Below are 15,328 nucleotides of genomic sequence, written 5' to 3' on the forward strand. Positions count from 1 at the left end.
CCTGGTACAATGAAGCTGTCTTATGAAATTGGATTATTGATGATTGCATACTGCACCCCTCTTTCTGTTTAACAGTTTCAGACAGCGACCAGTGATGGCAGCGCCACTCCACAGCATGCGGCCTGTCACGCTGTCAATCGCAGATACAGCGAGTTCCTCAACTTGCAGACACGATTAGAGGAGAAGCCCGAAATGAAGAAATTAATCAAGAGTAAGACATCGTCCTCTGCTTTAAGACATCACCAAACCCTAGTAGTCCAAGAAGAGATGCCACGTTTATTTATTTATTGCATTTCAGATGTCAAGGGCCCAAAGAGGATTTTCCCTGATCTCTCATTCAGCAGTCCAGACGGTGAGAAGGTTGAAGTGCGTAAAAGCCAACTGGATGTCTTCCTAAAAGTAAGCATTGGGATTATAACTTTTGCATTTGCAGGATTCTGATATTTGGGGTTTTTTTTTTGTTCTTGTGATATAATTTTTATTGTTTTCTAGCAATTAAGCAGCATTCCTGAGATAGCCAACAACGAAGACATGCAGGAGTTCCTAGCTCTCAATTCAGGTGTCTGTACATATTTTGGAAGAAAACCTTTTGCCAAGTCAAGAATTGATAAGGTAGGAACAAGCTAACAGAAAATTAAACCAATAAGTAGTTGCATTTTGTGAAATTTACTCCATTACTCCCCTGCGAGAGTTAAGTAAGAAGTTTTATGCCTTGTTCTTGAGCATGGAGTTGGACCTTTTGTGAAAATGTGTAAAGAAATTCCACATTGTAATACTCAAGAACGCACAAAATAGAGAAGAATAAATACTCAAGAAGCTAATCATGTTCAGAATGAGACAAAAACTGGATGCTTTTTCTTTCTTTTTTCTACAACTTGAATTTAATTATCTCACATATGTTTGATTGATTGAAAGATGATGGAAAATGCTTTGGACACTTTGAAGACAGCTTTCCCACATCCAGAACCCCTCAGCCCAACAGAGGACATTGATGGAGATCCTGATGGAAGAACAATGGACAACAGAAAATACAGGTAAGAGCTCTATCTGCCTGATACCAGTCTTCACACACATTCAAATCTACTTTTCTTCCTTATTATCAATTCAGTGAGTTAATTCTCAGCTTCTTTTATGTTGGATTTAATTCACTTATTTTTGTAACACGGGGATTCCTGTTTTATGTTCTGTGCTTCAGGAGGCTTTTCCCAAGCAAAATCTCCCCAGCCTTCAATATACCCAACATTCCTGATCTACATCCTAAAGTGACATACTGCTTCAGTGAAGGCAGCACTGTAAGTTATTATTCTTCATGAACTATCAACATAAACATGTTTCAGACTAATGTGGGAGAGCGTTGACATTTTCTTCAGAAATCATTTGCTTATTCTGATTTTCTAGGTCCTCAATGGCATGTCACTGTCCCACCTCGAGAATTTTGTTGGTGAGCAGGAAACACTGTTATGTGGACTGAATGGGAAAGAGAACAAGCAGAGGTGTGAGCAAGATGTGAAGAAGACTTCAGGGAAAACTCACGGCACAGGTTGAGTTTGTCTGAAGTAGATTTATCCACATTGGCAAGATGCACTGACACAGTTTTACCACATGGGTGCAGCAAAGCCCAATGTCTGTGGTGGCTGTAGCTGAGCAGTAGACGATTTGCAGCAATAGGGCACAAACACATTTTGGAGACTTTTTGAATCCACATTTTGTAAGAATGTTTTTTTTTACTTGCAGTGAAAAATCTTGACCTCAGCATCTATTAATAGATATTCTCATTAAAATTTTTTTTGGTTGATTGTTTATTAACAACACAAAGGTAACTCCATGTTTTTGCCCACTACCACTAATGGTGTGTTCTGCCTTTACAAGTAGTCAAATATTTTTTTAATTCAGTTGTGAAGATTACCATCCTTGTGCTGAAATAAATGTATAATTAATGGGGGTTTGTGTGTGTGCGCGTGTGTTTGTGTGCGTGCTGCAGACACAGCTGTGGCAGATGTCGCTTTGAACATCTTGTGTTTGCTGATGAGGGATCAGTGGAGTTGGCTGTGCACTGAGAACATCCAGAAGGCCATCAGACTGCTCTTCGGGACTTTCATCGAGAGGTAAGAGTTCCTCCGCATCTGCAGCTGTTTGTGAACTGTTGTTCCTGATTTACTTACACTGTAAGTAAATCAGTTTACTTACACTGTAAGTAAATCAGGAACAATTTACTTACACTGTAAGTAAATCAGGAACAATTTACTTACACTGTAAGTAAATCAGGAGTGAAGACAAAATCAACAATGACTTATGCCATAAGTCATTGTTGATTTTGTCTTCACTCTCCATCCCCTGCCAAGCTGCACCTGTGATTCTGCGGCTGCTTGCTGATGAGCTGACAGATAAGATCTTTTCTTATCCTCTGCATCCTTACCCTATCACCTCTGCCTCCCACAGGGCGCCAGCCTGCCCTGTTGAAACACTATTTTTTTTCAGTGTTTCAACTGAAAAAATAGAATGCCATTGATGAAAAATAGAATGCCTTTGATCCCTTGTGATGTCATCATCTTGCTGAGGGAAAAAGCCCTTAAGTAGGAGGAGCTTTGCTCTGTTAACCTTTGCTGCTCAACGGACCTTGACCTGACAGTAAGCAAACCCTTTTGGAGAGTTTTGATTGAATTTCGCGTTACTTAGCAATTCACTGACCAAGCCGACACATTTCACCATGTCAGCTAACCCAGCCTTCCGCTCAAATGAGCTTGGAATAGTTAAAGGGAGCATTTTGGGAAACCACTACAAGGTAGAGGCTTTCCTTGGAGAAGGGGGCTTTGGTATTGTAGCCAAATGTCGTGATACCATGACCAACCGAGCTGTGGCTATTAAAGTCAACAAGAACGACCCTGATATTCTGCAACAGGCAAAACTGGAAATTTTCATCCTGGAGCAGCTGCGAAGGTTGGATCCAGATGCCGCCAACATTGTTCAATGGAACGGCTTTTTCCACGACGGAGAGCGGGTTTGCCTGAAATTTGAACTCCTAGACCAATGCCTGTGGGACTACATACGGGACCCGAATAACCGGCGTCTCCCCATAAGCGAAGTCAGGCCAATTTTAGGTCAGCTCACAAATGCTCTGTCCCACCTGGGTTCTTTGGGAATAGTGCACGCTGACCTCAAACCTGGAAACATCATGGTTGTAAACCGCTATGAGTCTCCCATCAAAGTCAAACTTATAGACTTTGGCCTCGCATGTCCTGCGTCTGCAGTGATGCCTGGTGACCGTGTGGGGACGGTTGGTTATAGTGCACCTGAAGTTATGCTTGGCCTTCCTTACAATGAAGCAAGTGACATGTGGTCTCTGGGGCTGGTAGCTGTGGAGCTTGTTACAGGGGTGCCACTCTACCCTGGAAATGAAGACTATGATGTTTTGAAATTCATCATAGAGACTCAGGGTCAGCCACCAGATCATGTTCTAGACTCTGGCGTGTACACTGAAGACTATTTCATTGAAGACAACGACAACCAACAGCGCTGGACATTTAAGACTGACCAACAATTTCAGTACGAGACAGGATATGAGTCCCTGGAGACAAGACACATAAAACTGACGCGTCTCGATGACCTCGAACAGGTAATGATGTTTAGAAGAGGACCTGAAAATGGCCAACGTTTGTTTGTAAGCTTAATTAAACAGATGTTGGCCTTGGATGCAAACCAGCGCATAACACCGTCGGAGGTTCTCCGGCATCCCTTTTTCAACCCTAAGAGTTCCCCTTGCATTGACATGAGTGCTGAAAGACCACAAAACCCTGTGGTCTTTCAGCACCCTTCAAACTTGAAATGCAAGAGATCAGAGAAAATCAACTGCAGTTTTCAAAACTCGGTTGAATTTTCTCAGCAAGTATTCGTCCACACGTCAGCCAGCCCATCCTTCAGCTCAGATGAGCTTGAAATAGTTGAAGGGAGCATTTTGGGAAACCACTACAAGGTAGAGGCTTTCCTCGGAGAAGGGGGCTTTGGTATTGTAGCCAAATGCCGTGATACCAAAACCAACCAAGCTGTGGCTATTAAGGTGAACAAGAACCGCACTGATATTCTGCAACAGGCAAAACTGGAAATTTTCATCCTGGAACAGCTGAGAAGGTTGGATCCAGATGCCGCCAACATTGTTCAATGGAACGGCTTTTTCCTTGACAGAGAGCGGGTTTGCCTGAAATTTGAACTCCTAGACCAATGCCTGTGGGACTACATACGGGACCCGAATAACCGGCGTCTCCCCATAAGCGAAGTCAGGCCAATTTTAGGTCAACTCACAAATGCTCTGTCCCACCTGGGTTCTTTGGGAATAGTGCATGCTGACCTCAAACCTGGAAACATCATGGTTGTAAATCGCTATGAGTCTCCCATCAAAGTCAGACTTATAGACTTTGGCCTCGCATGTCCTGCGTCTGCAGTGATGCCTGGTGACCGTGTGGGGACGGTTGGTTATAGTGCACCTGAGGTTATGCTTGGCCTTCCTTATAACGAAGCATGTGACATGTGGTCTCTGGGGCTGGTGGCTGTTGAGCTTGTTACAGGGATGCCACTCTACCCTGGAAAAAAATATTATGATGTTTTGAAATTCATCATAGAGACTCAGGGTCAGCCGCCAGATCATGTTCTCGATCCTGGCGTGTACACTGAAGACTATTTCACAAAAGACAACTACAACTACAACCAACAACGCTGGACATTTAAGACCGCCCAACAATTTAAATACGAGACAGGATATGAATCTTTGGAGACAAGATACATAAAACTGACACGTCTGGATGACCTCGAACAAATAATGATGTTTAGACGAGGACCAGAAGATGGCCAACGCTTATTTGTCAGCCTAATTAAAGAGATGTTGGCCTTGGATGCACACCAGCGGATAACACCCTCTCAGGTTCTACGGCATCCCTTTTTCAACCCTGGCCTCTCCAACAGGTTCCCAAATATCAACATTGAAAAACCATACAGAGTCAATCTCCAGCATGGCATCTTCCACCCTGGACAAAAGTGATAAAAACACAAACTGGGGTTGGAAAAGGATATTAACAGCAAATTACACTGGAAATATTAATTAAGCTGCTCCAATAATTATCACTTTGGCTTTTTTTTTTTTTTAATTTTCACTCCCCCCACCCCAACCAGTCGCGGCAGATGACTGTCCCTTCCTGAGCCTGGTTCTGTCGAAGGTTTCTTCCTTTTTAAAGGGAGTTTTTCCTTCCCACTGTCGCTAAATGCTTGCTCATAGGGAATCTTCTGATTGCTGGGGTGGCCAAAACTCTAGGGGAAGTAGCAATTCTTGTGAAAATTAAAAAAAAAAAAAAGCCTACCAATATTCAAAGCAGAGCAGCGGACACCTTACCATCACATCAGTCCTTTAATCCGACCTAAAACACCATGTGTACAGAAATAAATTCCATACAAATTGGAAATAAATTGTTGTTTTTGATTGTTTATAAATATATAGTGCTACCCTTCAGCCTCCTAGTAGACATACCTGTGTTATAAATGTGAAACTCCTCCGATTTTCAGAAAAGTTGACCTCTGACCTTGAAGTCAAGGTCACTGAGATTTAAGCTTCACAGAGATTTTCAGTAGATGCAAGCATGGTATTGATTTGAAAAATCTACACAATCACAAACTTGGATGTCCACAGCGCCTCGCCATATACCAAAGATTAAGAGGTGTTTTTTTCTAGGTTTTTATAAAGATTACAAAACACAAATAACAAAAATGTCAACGCTATTGTCATTTTTGACAACGCTATTTTGATGTTGTCTAATGTAGTGCAAAAAAACAAAACCCCAAAATTTAATAAATAAAGTAAATAAGGTATATACTACATAGTATACAAAATTTTAGTGGTCCACAATGGGGTAAATGAACAGAATGAAGGAAGTAAGTCTTTTATATGACAATGGTGTGAAAAAGCGTTTTCCTATTTATTTGTATGTTTGTCACACTTAAACATTTCAGATCATCAAACATTTTTTTTCTTTTTTATGTAAAAAGAAAAATCCTTTAACTGTCCAGTTTTCTTGATGTTATGATGCTTCTACCACTGGTTTGTCATTAATAAATCAGACTTTGGCTGCTGCAGCAGAAAAAGACAAAGAGAAAATGTAATCACACAAATCAGAGGTGCAGATTTACACTTTACCTGAAACAGAGCAAAAGTGCTTTTTAAATAGGTTAATGAATATTAAGTAATATAGGCTAGATGTCTGGACATTACTAGTTTCATTTGGGCCTTCTGGGCCATTAGTCCTCTGGCTTATTGCCAGTTACCAGCCAAATAGCTTGTGTATTTTATTATCTTAGTGTGTTAAAGATTCTAGTTCTTATTCTGGTCAAACTGTGCTTCATTATTTGTTTACAGCACAGCTACAGTTCCAGGTGACTTCAAGTCAAAAGGATACTACATGTCAATGGCCAGCAGCCTGTATTCAGTTTGAATATTGCAGTAAATGTACCTGGGTCTGTTTCTATTGGGTTGTGAATTTGGTCTCACTGTTACATCCAACTTTTAGAGTGGGATAAAGACAAAAAGAAACAAGAGAGAATGGATTTGTAGTTAGAAATCCAAAGTTGCTTCTGTTTTGCCCACACACATTGATGATGATTTCACATCGTAAGCAGGTCATCAAATGTGGACAGAATGTTAGCAGAATCTTGTAATTCTCATAAGATTCTGTTTTTGTGTCCTTCAATACAATGTGTTTATGTGTGACATACTGATATGAATCATAGTATCTTATGGAATTCCAAAAATGGCTGCCAGGACAGCTGCCACCACACTGATGTGACACACTACAAATCAACTCTTTGATGCTTTGTGCTGAGTCTGCACAATAACCTGCACTTAAACATTCATTTAATATCATGTACACATATACACATACTGTCCCTCAAGAAGACACTGAGAAAAAATAAAGAATAACATTGAGACTGTAACTTTGCCATAAGTCATAGGTGTCAAACTCTGGCCCGCGGGCCAAATTTGGCCCGCAGCCTAATTACATTTGGCCCGCGAAGCCATACCAAATTACTATTAGAGCTGGCCTACTGGTATTATACAGCTAATATATATATTGTTTAGTATTAAGCTTTGCTTGGTCCATAATCAGTTTTCCAGCAAAACTTATTTGAGTCCATAAGAAAAGATTCATTCTTATATCTGGAGGAAGATTTTTTTTTCAGTAAATATTAATGTTAGCCCGCGACTTTGTTCCAGTTTTGAATTTTGGCCCACTGTGTATTTGAGTTTGACACCCCTGACTTACACAATGGGCGAATAACTTCTGACACCTTGGGACGCCCTGTGATAATAAGTCAGATGACTCATAGCAATTAGTAAAACTACAGGCAAGTCTTAAAGTACCGGATGCCCTGTCATTTTCTACTTCTAAACCCAGACAAAACTGAAACGATTGTGTTATTTCTCTCTAAAATATCAGATACATTGCGTATAATCAAATACTTAATCTTGATGGCATTACCTTGGCCTCGAGTAACACTGTGACGAATCTTGGAGCCATTTCTGAACAGGATATGTCACTCAACTCACACATTAAACAAATCTCTAGGACTGTTTCACTTCATCTGAGCAATATTGTCAAATTTAGAAACATCCTGTGAGAGTGAGACAGAAAAATGACTTTGAGATTGTTACTTCTAGAGTGGGTTACTGTAAACAGGTAAAATCTCCCTGAAAAACCTTCAGTTCAAAGGCCACAGTGAGAGTGCTAACATATCAGCTTCTCTTGATTTGCTGCCTGTTAAAACCACAACTTAATTCAAAATTCTTCTCTTTGAATAGAAAGTCCTGAATGATCATCATACTGTATGGGTAGAGTTTCTTAAAGTAGAATGGGAGGCTGAGCCTTCGACTATCAGGCTCTTCTCCTGTGGAACCAGCTCCCAGTTAGGGATCAGGAGACTGACGCTCTCCCTACCTGGAACACGAAACTTCAACTTGATAAAACTTATACCTCAGGTGACTCTGCTAGAGGACTTTTCTGGTGTTTGTCTACTCTCTGCCATAGTTTGTGTGATGTCCTTTTGGTTGTTCGCAGTCTTTGTACTGTCATTCTGTTATTTACATTGCAGGAAAAAATATTGAATTTTTATTCATTACAATAAATCACAGCAAGGCCTCAACAGTTGGCTATGGGGTCTATTTTGTGAGCAGGTCACATATTTACAGTCATTTATTTTTCCTTCATTCAGCCAGATCTAGAGGACACAAGGACAGGTTAGTGGTGGTTAGTTGGATTTCAATGGTGCACGATCTTCTCTCCGATTGTCTTTCAGGAGTTTTTTAGCACACACACATAAATGTTATGGGTTTTTGTGCTTTACTTGCTAAACTAAATAACTACTGGACCCACTTTACCACATGGTGTGTGGGAAATGGGCTTTTCCTACCCCTAATGTTATGCTATCATTAAATGGTCATACTGGTCACAACTTTTGGCTTGATATCTGCCTCTGGGACCTCACTTCTGGCTTAAGGTTCATGTTTTGCATTCTCCTTTAATTGGTTAAAGCACACTTTTTCATGAGCTTGCATTTAATTCCCCATCTGTCTGTTTGACACACTGGCACATGTCCTGAACATGGACGCACTCACTAAAGTATTGAACTGATTTCTGTATCAGATGGTTGGATGTAGGTGTCGCCCACCTTACCAGTGCTCCTTGCTGGGTGATTTACCTACAAGTGCTGCAGGAAGCTGTATGGCCAGGTGGCACTCTGCCTGCTCAACCACAGCCTGAGCGAAGTGCTGCACAAAAGGAGAAAACAAAGGAGCAATGTTTGGACTGCCTGATGCAGCTGCTCCCAGGTGAATAACAGCTGTTCAAATCAGATTACTGCTGTTAAATGCTGCCCTGATTTTCATAGCTTCTGACAGTATGTTTCACTGTTTGTGTCTGAGCAGAGCTCATCACTGACATGCTGGGTAATGAGAAGTACAGACTGAGTTTGGAGACTATGCTGGAGTCTTTGCAGGACCACCAGATAAACAAGTGAGTCAGCAACCAAAACCACTAAGCAAACAAGAAACAGAAACTGTATCAGTGCTGGTCTCTGATTATCACTAAACAGTACAACCACAATGTTAATGTTTCAGATAGAACTGCAAACTCCTCTTACCTTTCACATTTATACTATTATATCATCAATCTAAGAATGTCATTTTCCTGATGTCTTTTTCCTACATCTGTGTTTTTCTGCAGGCATCTGCTTTACTGCATCTGTGACCTGCTGCTGGAATTTTTGATCCCCGAGTCGTGTGATGAGAACTTCCAGCATTCTCTGCTACAGAGCTTGACCAAAGACACATATTGAGACAACAATGATCGTCATTAGTTTACAAAAATCTGCCTGCTGAATCCCAGAACTGATCACCAGACAGGCTCGGGTCTGAATGACAGTCACGACTCTCAGCAGCTTGTCTGATAGATAAATGGAATACACAGGTAAACAAATATCTGTCAGTCAGTTGTGGCGAGCTCAGTGTACTTTGCTGTGGTCTGTGTGGGAGCAGCATCAGAGCTGGGAACAACAACAGACTGAAGAAACTGATTAGGAAGGCTGGCTCTGTGAGCCAGCTATCACCCTCTACAACAGGGGTGTCAAACTCAAATACACAGTGGGCCAAAATTCAAAACTGGAACAAAGTCGCGGGCTAACATTAATATTTATTGGAAAAAAAATCTTCCTCCAGATATAAGAATGAATCTTTTCTTATGGACTCAAATAAGTTTTGCTGGAAAACTGAATATGGAACAAGCAAAGCTTAATACTAAACAATATATATATATATTAGCTGTATAATACCAGTAGGCCAGCTCTAATAGTAATTTGGTATGGCTTCGCGGGCCAAATGTAATTAGGCTGCGGGCCAGAGTTTGACACCTATGCTCTACAACATTGTATATCTGTCTGACAAATGATTGTCTGCCAGATAATATTTATATAATTCCTATCATTATTTCATGATCATTTCAACTTCCCATATGTGTGATAGACTTATCACTTATCTCATTATCATAAAAAAAGCTTGAGCTTCCATTTCAGCTTATAAAAAGTTTGCATCCAAGTAAAATACCATGTATTTGTCCTCTGCCTCCATTTCTTTACTTTTCAAGTTAAATCTGTTAACGTTTCAGACAGTGTCCCACATTATCCCAAACATACCTACTCTTTTGCCCCATTTTTAGTCTTTTGGGGAGTGATAAGATGATTAGGTGATGCATCGCTGGTGGAAGCAGTTCATGGAGATGCAGCTTGCCTTATACTTGTGCAGGATGTGACATATTCATAAAAGCCTGTAGTCAATGGAGTCCACAGGGTGATGGCACAACAAAGCGGCATCAATCACGCAGATTAATGAGAAAAAGGACTGATCCTGGCTTCATATTTATATCATCACGCAAACTGACGTCTGGTTAACATGTCACCCAGTTAAACTCATTTTTTTGGCTCTTGGGCTCTGTTGCAGACAACATATGACGTTGTTTAATATGCTTAACACAGTTATTCGCTGTTAGGAAAACACATGCACTGTTACTGTTGTCTTTTATCTTGATGCATTCATTTATTCTGATGTGGTTGTAAATCGTGCACATTCCTACTTTGGAGCCTGGTAAGTTCACAGCTGGCATGAGTGCATATGTTCATGATATCTACCTGAAGTATGATCTTCAGATGTAGAACTCGACAGATCTCCGGGGCTTGAAAGGAAATGAAGGAGGCTCTTCCAGGATTTTATATAAAGTTTTATTCTGTCTTTTGTCGCCCTTTATCTAATGATTGCTAGAGGTCTCACTGTGCTTCTCAGTGCAATTAGTGCCTTCAGCTGAGCCCTCTGACATCTGTGAGTGAAATCAGCAGTGTGAAGGATTTGCTCAGATGAAAGCTGGGGCTGAACTTCAGACAGGTGTACTGACTGAGTCAATAAATGTTTGAAGTTGAGAGCACTGTTGGGGAATCCCCCTGTCTTCAACACAAAGAGTGAACTTTAGCCGTCACAAAGATGATTTTGTGCTAGTTTTCTTTGATTACTCCTCTGTGTCAGGTAACTTATTCATATAATCCAGCTCTTCTCACACATTCTTTCACTGTACAAACACTATTTGTGTGAAAGGAGTTAAAAATCGACTGATATTTCATAAATAAGTGTGTATAAGTATTGTGTTTTAGTCTTCCCGTGATCTTTTGATCCGGAGAGCAGTTAAAAAAAATACCAATTTCTTCACAGCCAAATTCCCTGATGAGGGATAAATTAACTGCATAATTTACAAAACCACTTTATGTTTTGCTTGAATGGTAAATTGAAAAAAAGTAAGGAAAAAAAGTCACCACTTCTTATAGAGTGCTTCCATATGGCAACATAATTTTATTAAATATGGATGGCTAATATAGTGTGTGTTTGTGAGTATCTTTATTTCAGTGAGGGGAAAAAAATCTGCATCACTTGGTATCTGCATGCACTCTGTACTTGAACTGAAAGACTTATTATCCGTGTTAAGCACGACAGGGTAACAGGGTCACTGGTGGCTGGTACTCAGACAACTGTCAAGCATCCTTAAATATTCAGTATGGCAGCCTATTGCAAAGAATCTCTGAAACACTGAAATAATTACAATCAGTTCAAAGACGGTGTTCGTCTGTAAAAAGAAAAAAAAAATCTTGCAGTTCTGTCATGGTGATTGACAAAGTCTCAAAAATGCGCGCTCTTCCCTGCTCTGCAATTATCTCTTCCAATGTAAAACACTTTTCTATCAATTTAGTGTGTTTCCAGCAGAATAATTCTGTAACACACACAAAGTTTCTAAAGCTTTAAGACCACAGTGTGAGCAAAAGTTGTATATTGGATGCGCACAGATCCAACAACAGGGGAGTTGTTCACATATGCTCACATATAAACTGTCAGTCGTCAGGGTGTAAATCCACTCCTATTGTTTCCACTTGCTGGTCAGCAGGACTTCATAAAGTTAATGTTAGGAACATTTAGCACATCTCACTTCCTTTCTTATGAGATCATGGTCTGATACTGGTGGGGCCCCACCTCCTGTCTCATGCTTTGGGACTTGTTTGTGACTGGAAACCAGGGGGGATTAAATGCTTAAACTGCACTGCTGGTGGCCACATATGAGTGGGAACAGCTGTATTTTAACCACAAATTGCTTAGTGCAACAAATACCCACGGAAGTTCATAACTTAGATCCATTACAGGAATTGCTGAATCATTCCAAATAAGCATTATTATTCATTTAAAGTATATTGTAAAATATTGTGATTTATCTGATAAAAATCATCCCCCCACCCTTAGAGTTTTTTAATTTTTAGTGAAAACAGTGAAATTTGTTGTGCACAGTTGTAGGCTTCCTTGGGATGACTGGTAAAATCTTCATTAGATGTTCCTCAGGTCAATGTGTCCAATGCTTTGGTTAATGAAACTGTGAGGAACATGGCGAGTGAAGGCCAGTATGCTCTGATCCAACAGATGAGCTACTGTTACACAAATTGCTGAAAAAGTTCATGCTGGTTGTGGTAGACATTATCAGAATACACACTGCACTTTTCATTGCAGTTTGTTGGGTAAGAGGCTGCATAGGGATCTGGACCACAGAGAAATGGAAGTTGTCCTACTGGAAAAGCTTGGGTCCTGCCATTCACCTGGATGTTACTTTGACACATACCATCTACCTAAACGTTGTTAGAGACCATGTGCATCCTTTCATGGAAGCTGAATTCCCTTACAGCTGTGGCCTCTTCCAGCAGGATGAATATGCCCTGTCACAAAGACAAAAGAAGCACAACAACATGAAGTGTTGACCAAATTCCACAGCTCTCAATCCAATCAAATATCTGGGCAATGTGGTGAACAAGCATCTCCAATTCATGGAGGCCCCACAACTTACAGGACTTACAGGATCTGTTGCTAACTTCTTAGTGCCAGATACCACAGCACATGTTCAGGGTCTAGTGAAGTCCATGCTTCAATGTTTTAGGCTTGTTTTGATAGCAAAAGAAGGACTGCCACAATATTAGGCACGTGGTCATAATGTTATGATCAGTGTTTGATCATAAATGTTGTGTAGGACGTCTGTTTTGGCACAATTTAGGCTCATTAGAACCAACTGAGTACAACTTGAATACCACAGCCTACCTGAGTATTGTTGCTGACCATGTCCATCCCTATAAACCATTGTGGTCAATGTCACAAATTTCAAATAATCTCAAAATAGTTTCTTGAACATGACATTGAGTTCACTGTACTCGAGTTGCGTCCACAGTCACCAGCTCTCAATCCAATAGAGCACCGTTAGGTAGTGGTGGAGCAGATGATTAACTCCATGCACGTGCAGCAGTGTGATAGTATCTTGTCAATATGGACCAAAAGGAATGTTTCAAGGACCTTGTTGAATCTATGCCACGAAAAATTAACAGTACTGAAGGCAAAAGGAGGTAGAAGCTGGTACCAGCAAGGTGTACCTAAGAAAGAAGCCGTGAGTTTCATATCAGTAACACGATGATAATGACAATAGTATTAAACTAGTTTCATTATAATTCACCATGGTCCCAAACAACAGATGTTCTTTATGAGTTTGCAATAGTTGTGACATGAGGCATGACCAACCACAGCTAAGAAAGTGTCAGAAAAGCCCAGCAGCTGCTGAAGCATCATGAACTGTCTCAGTTTTACAGTGGAATTTCAGTGTTGTAATGATTAATGTACAGTCTCATGGACATTTGTGCAAACATTCCACATGTAGTGATTATTCACAGCAGGTGAATACGACCAGCTAACAAATGTGTTTCCTGACCTTTAAGCTAATACTTTGTTTACAAACTCAATCTGTAATTAAAATCAGCATTCTTGTGAAATCTTTGTACACCACTCCTTGCCATTTTCCTGTATATCCAATGACGTAAGAATACGTCTTGTATGACACAGAATTTAATCTTTTGGCGTGAGCAAGCCTAACTGCTGATTGTAGTACGTGACCTTGCAATAAAGCCAATCTGGTTCCTGTTAGTGGTGTGTCCTCTGCTGCACAGTGCAGATGTGCAGTGCAGCCTTTAAGGAACTCTTACACCCCACACCCTGCCCTACTTCCATCTACTTAGAAAAAAAAAACCTGTGTTCTCAAAAAGAATTGCATTTGCTATATGACTTTATCCAGTAGCAATTCTACTGCCTGTACTCCACCCCTTTTCTAGTTTATTTGATTATTTGACCAGTAGAAGGAAAGAGGTTGCATGGAAGTGGGCATAGTGGTAGGCAACAATGCTGTGAATGCATTTCTGAGACTATAAACTTAAAACAGGCTAAAAAGGAGAAATATGATACGATGGATAAGGGAAAAGTGAAGGGTGATGTTGACCTCATAGTGACCCCAACTTGAAACAACTGTGTGAGTCAAAGCATTTATCACTGACTTCTGGAAACTGTAACAACTGTTGACTTTAACTGTGGTTTATCTGGAAGTTCATCAGGAGCAGGTTTATATTTGCCAAAAAGATTATACACCAACCCCATCCATCCATCCATCCATCCATCCATCCAGGGCTAGGTTAAAGCTTTTGAGAGGTGGTTTTGTATCCATGATTCCTTCTGTCCAGCCTGTATAGCAATAGTGGTTCAGCCCATTTTAAAATAATTACTACCCCTTATATTCAGTCAGTGTCAGCCTGCCCCCCTGTTAAAGTTAACATTTTCTAATGAGCTGCATGCTTTTCTGCTACTTCCCTTTGCTTCCTATATTGACTTTTTCTTTCTTTGAGTCCTGAATCTAAGCTCTTTTACTTAGAGCTTACTAAGATCAATCATCTTTATTTGAAAGAGATTTGAAATTATGGGTATGGAGCACATGCCAAACAGGGGTCTTTATGCCATTCTTTGTTTGTGCTAATCAGTTGAATATGGAAATGCTTATCATTTTTCAAGTTGAAAAGGTAATGATCACTAGAGCCATTTCTCTGAATCTCAGTGAAAGAATGTGCTGTTTTTGGTATTCCAGTATTTTGGTGCATAACATCAGTCGCCCATATAAGGTCGCATCTGCTCTTTTGTGCTTGACACACAGATAGACGTATAGTTTTCATAGCTATACATCTATAGCCATAAAATTATACATCTGTACATTATGGTCTTAACTGCTGATAAGAGATTAAAGAGAAAAACTGCAGCTTTCATGTGGAGATTACATTGCAGATTCAAGACTGCAACGGTCTCATGGCGATGAAATGAAACATGTGAGTGTGAATTCTCTTTTTCATCTGTAAATGGTTGACGGGG

The 15,328-nt window shown here is 40.3% G+C and overlaps 1 protein-coding gene across 3 annotated transcripts in view; it reads left to right on the forward strand.

The window, feature by feature from the left end:
* The window catches only part of snx19a (sorting nexin 19a), a 27,373-nt gene extending 13,455 nt beyond the window's left edge, over positions 1–13,918 (forward strand). For 2 of the 3 annotated variants that reach the window (XM_084942079.1, XM_084942078.1), the window contains exons 4-13: positions 76–211; positions 299–399; positions 493–612; positions 916–1,034; positions 1,196–1,292; positions 1,399–1,540; positions 1,982–2,105; positions 8,676–8,860; positions 8,957–9,044; positions 9,255–13,918. In XM_084942079.1, the coding sequence (XP_084798205.1) occupies positions 76–211; positions 299–399; positions 493–612; positions 916–1,034; positions 1,196–1,292; positions 1,399–1,540; positions 1,982–2,105; positions 8,676–8,860; positions 8,957–9,044; positions 9,255–9,366 (1,224 nt within the window). In that variant the 3' untranslated portion in view covers positions 9,367–13,918. Of the gene's footprint in view, positions 1–75; positions 212–298; positions 400–492; positions 613–915; positions 1,035–1,195; positions 1,293–1,398; positions 1,541–1,981; positions 2,106–8,675; positions 8,861–8,956; positions 9,045–9,254 lie in introns of those variants that run through there. The other variant, XM_084942080.1, reaches the window with a different exon arrangement.
* The last annotated feature ends 1,410 nt before the right edge of the window (positions 13,919–15,328 follow it).

The sequence above is a fragment of the Perissodus microlepis genome, chromosome 10 (genome assembly GCF_051167445.1).
Source record: "Perissodus microlepis isolate ML-2025 ecotype Zambia chromosome 10, ASM5116744v1, whole genome shotgun sequence".
NCBI lineage: Eukaryota > Metazoa > Chordata > Actinopteri > Cichliformes > Cichlidae > Perissodus > Perissodus microlepis.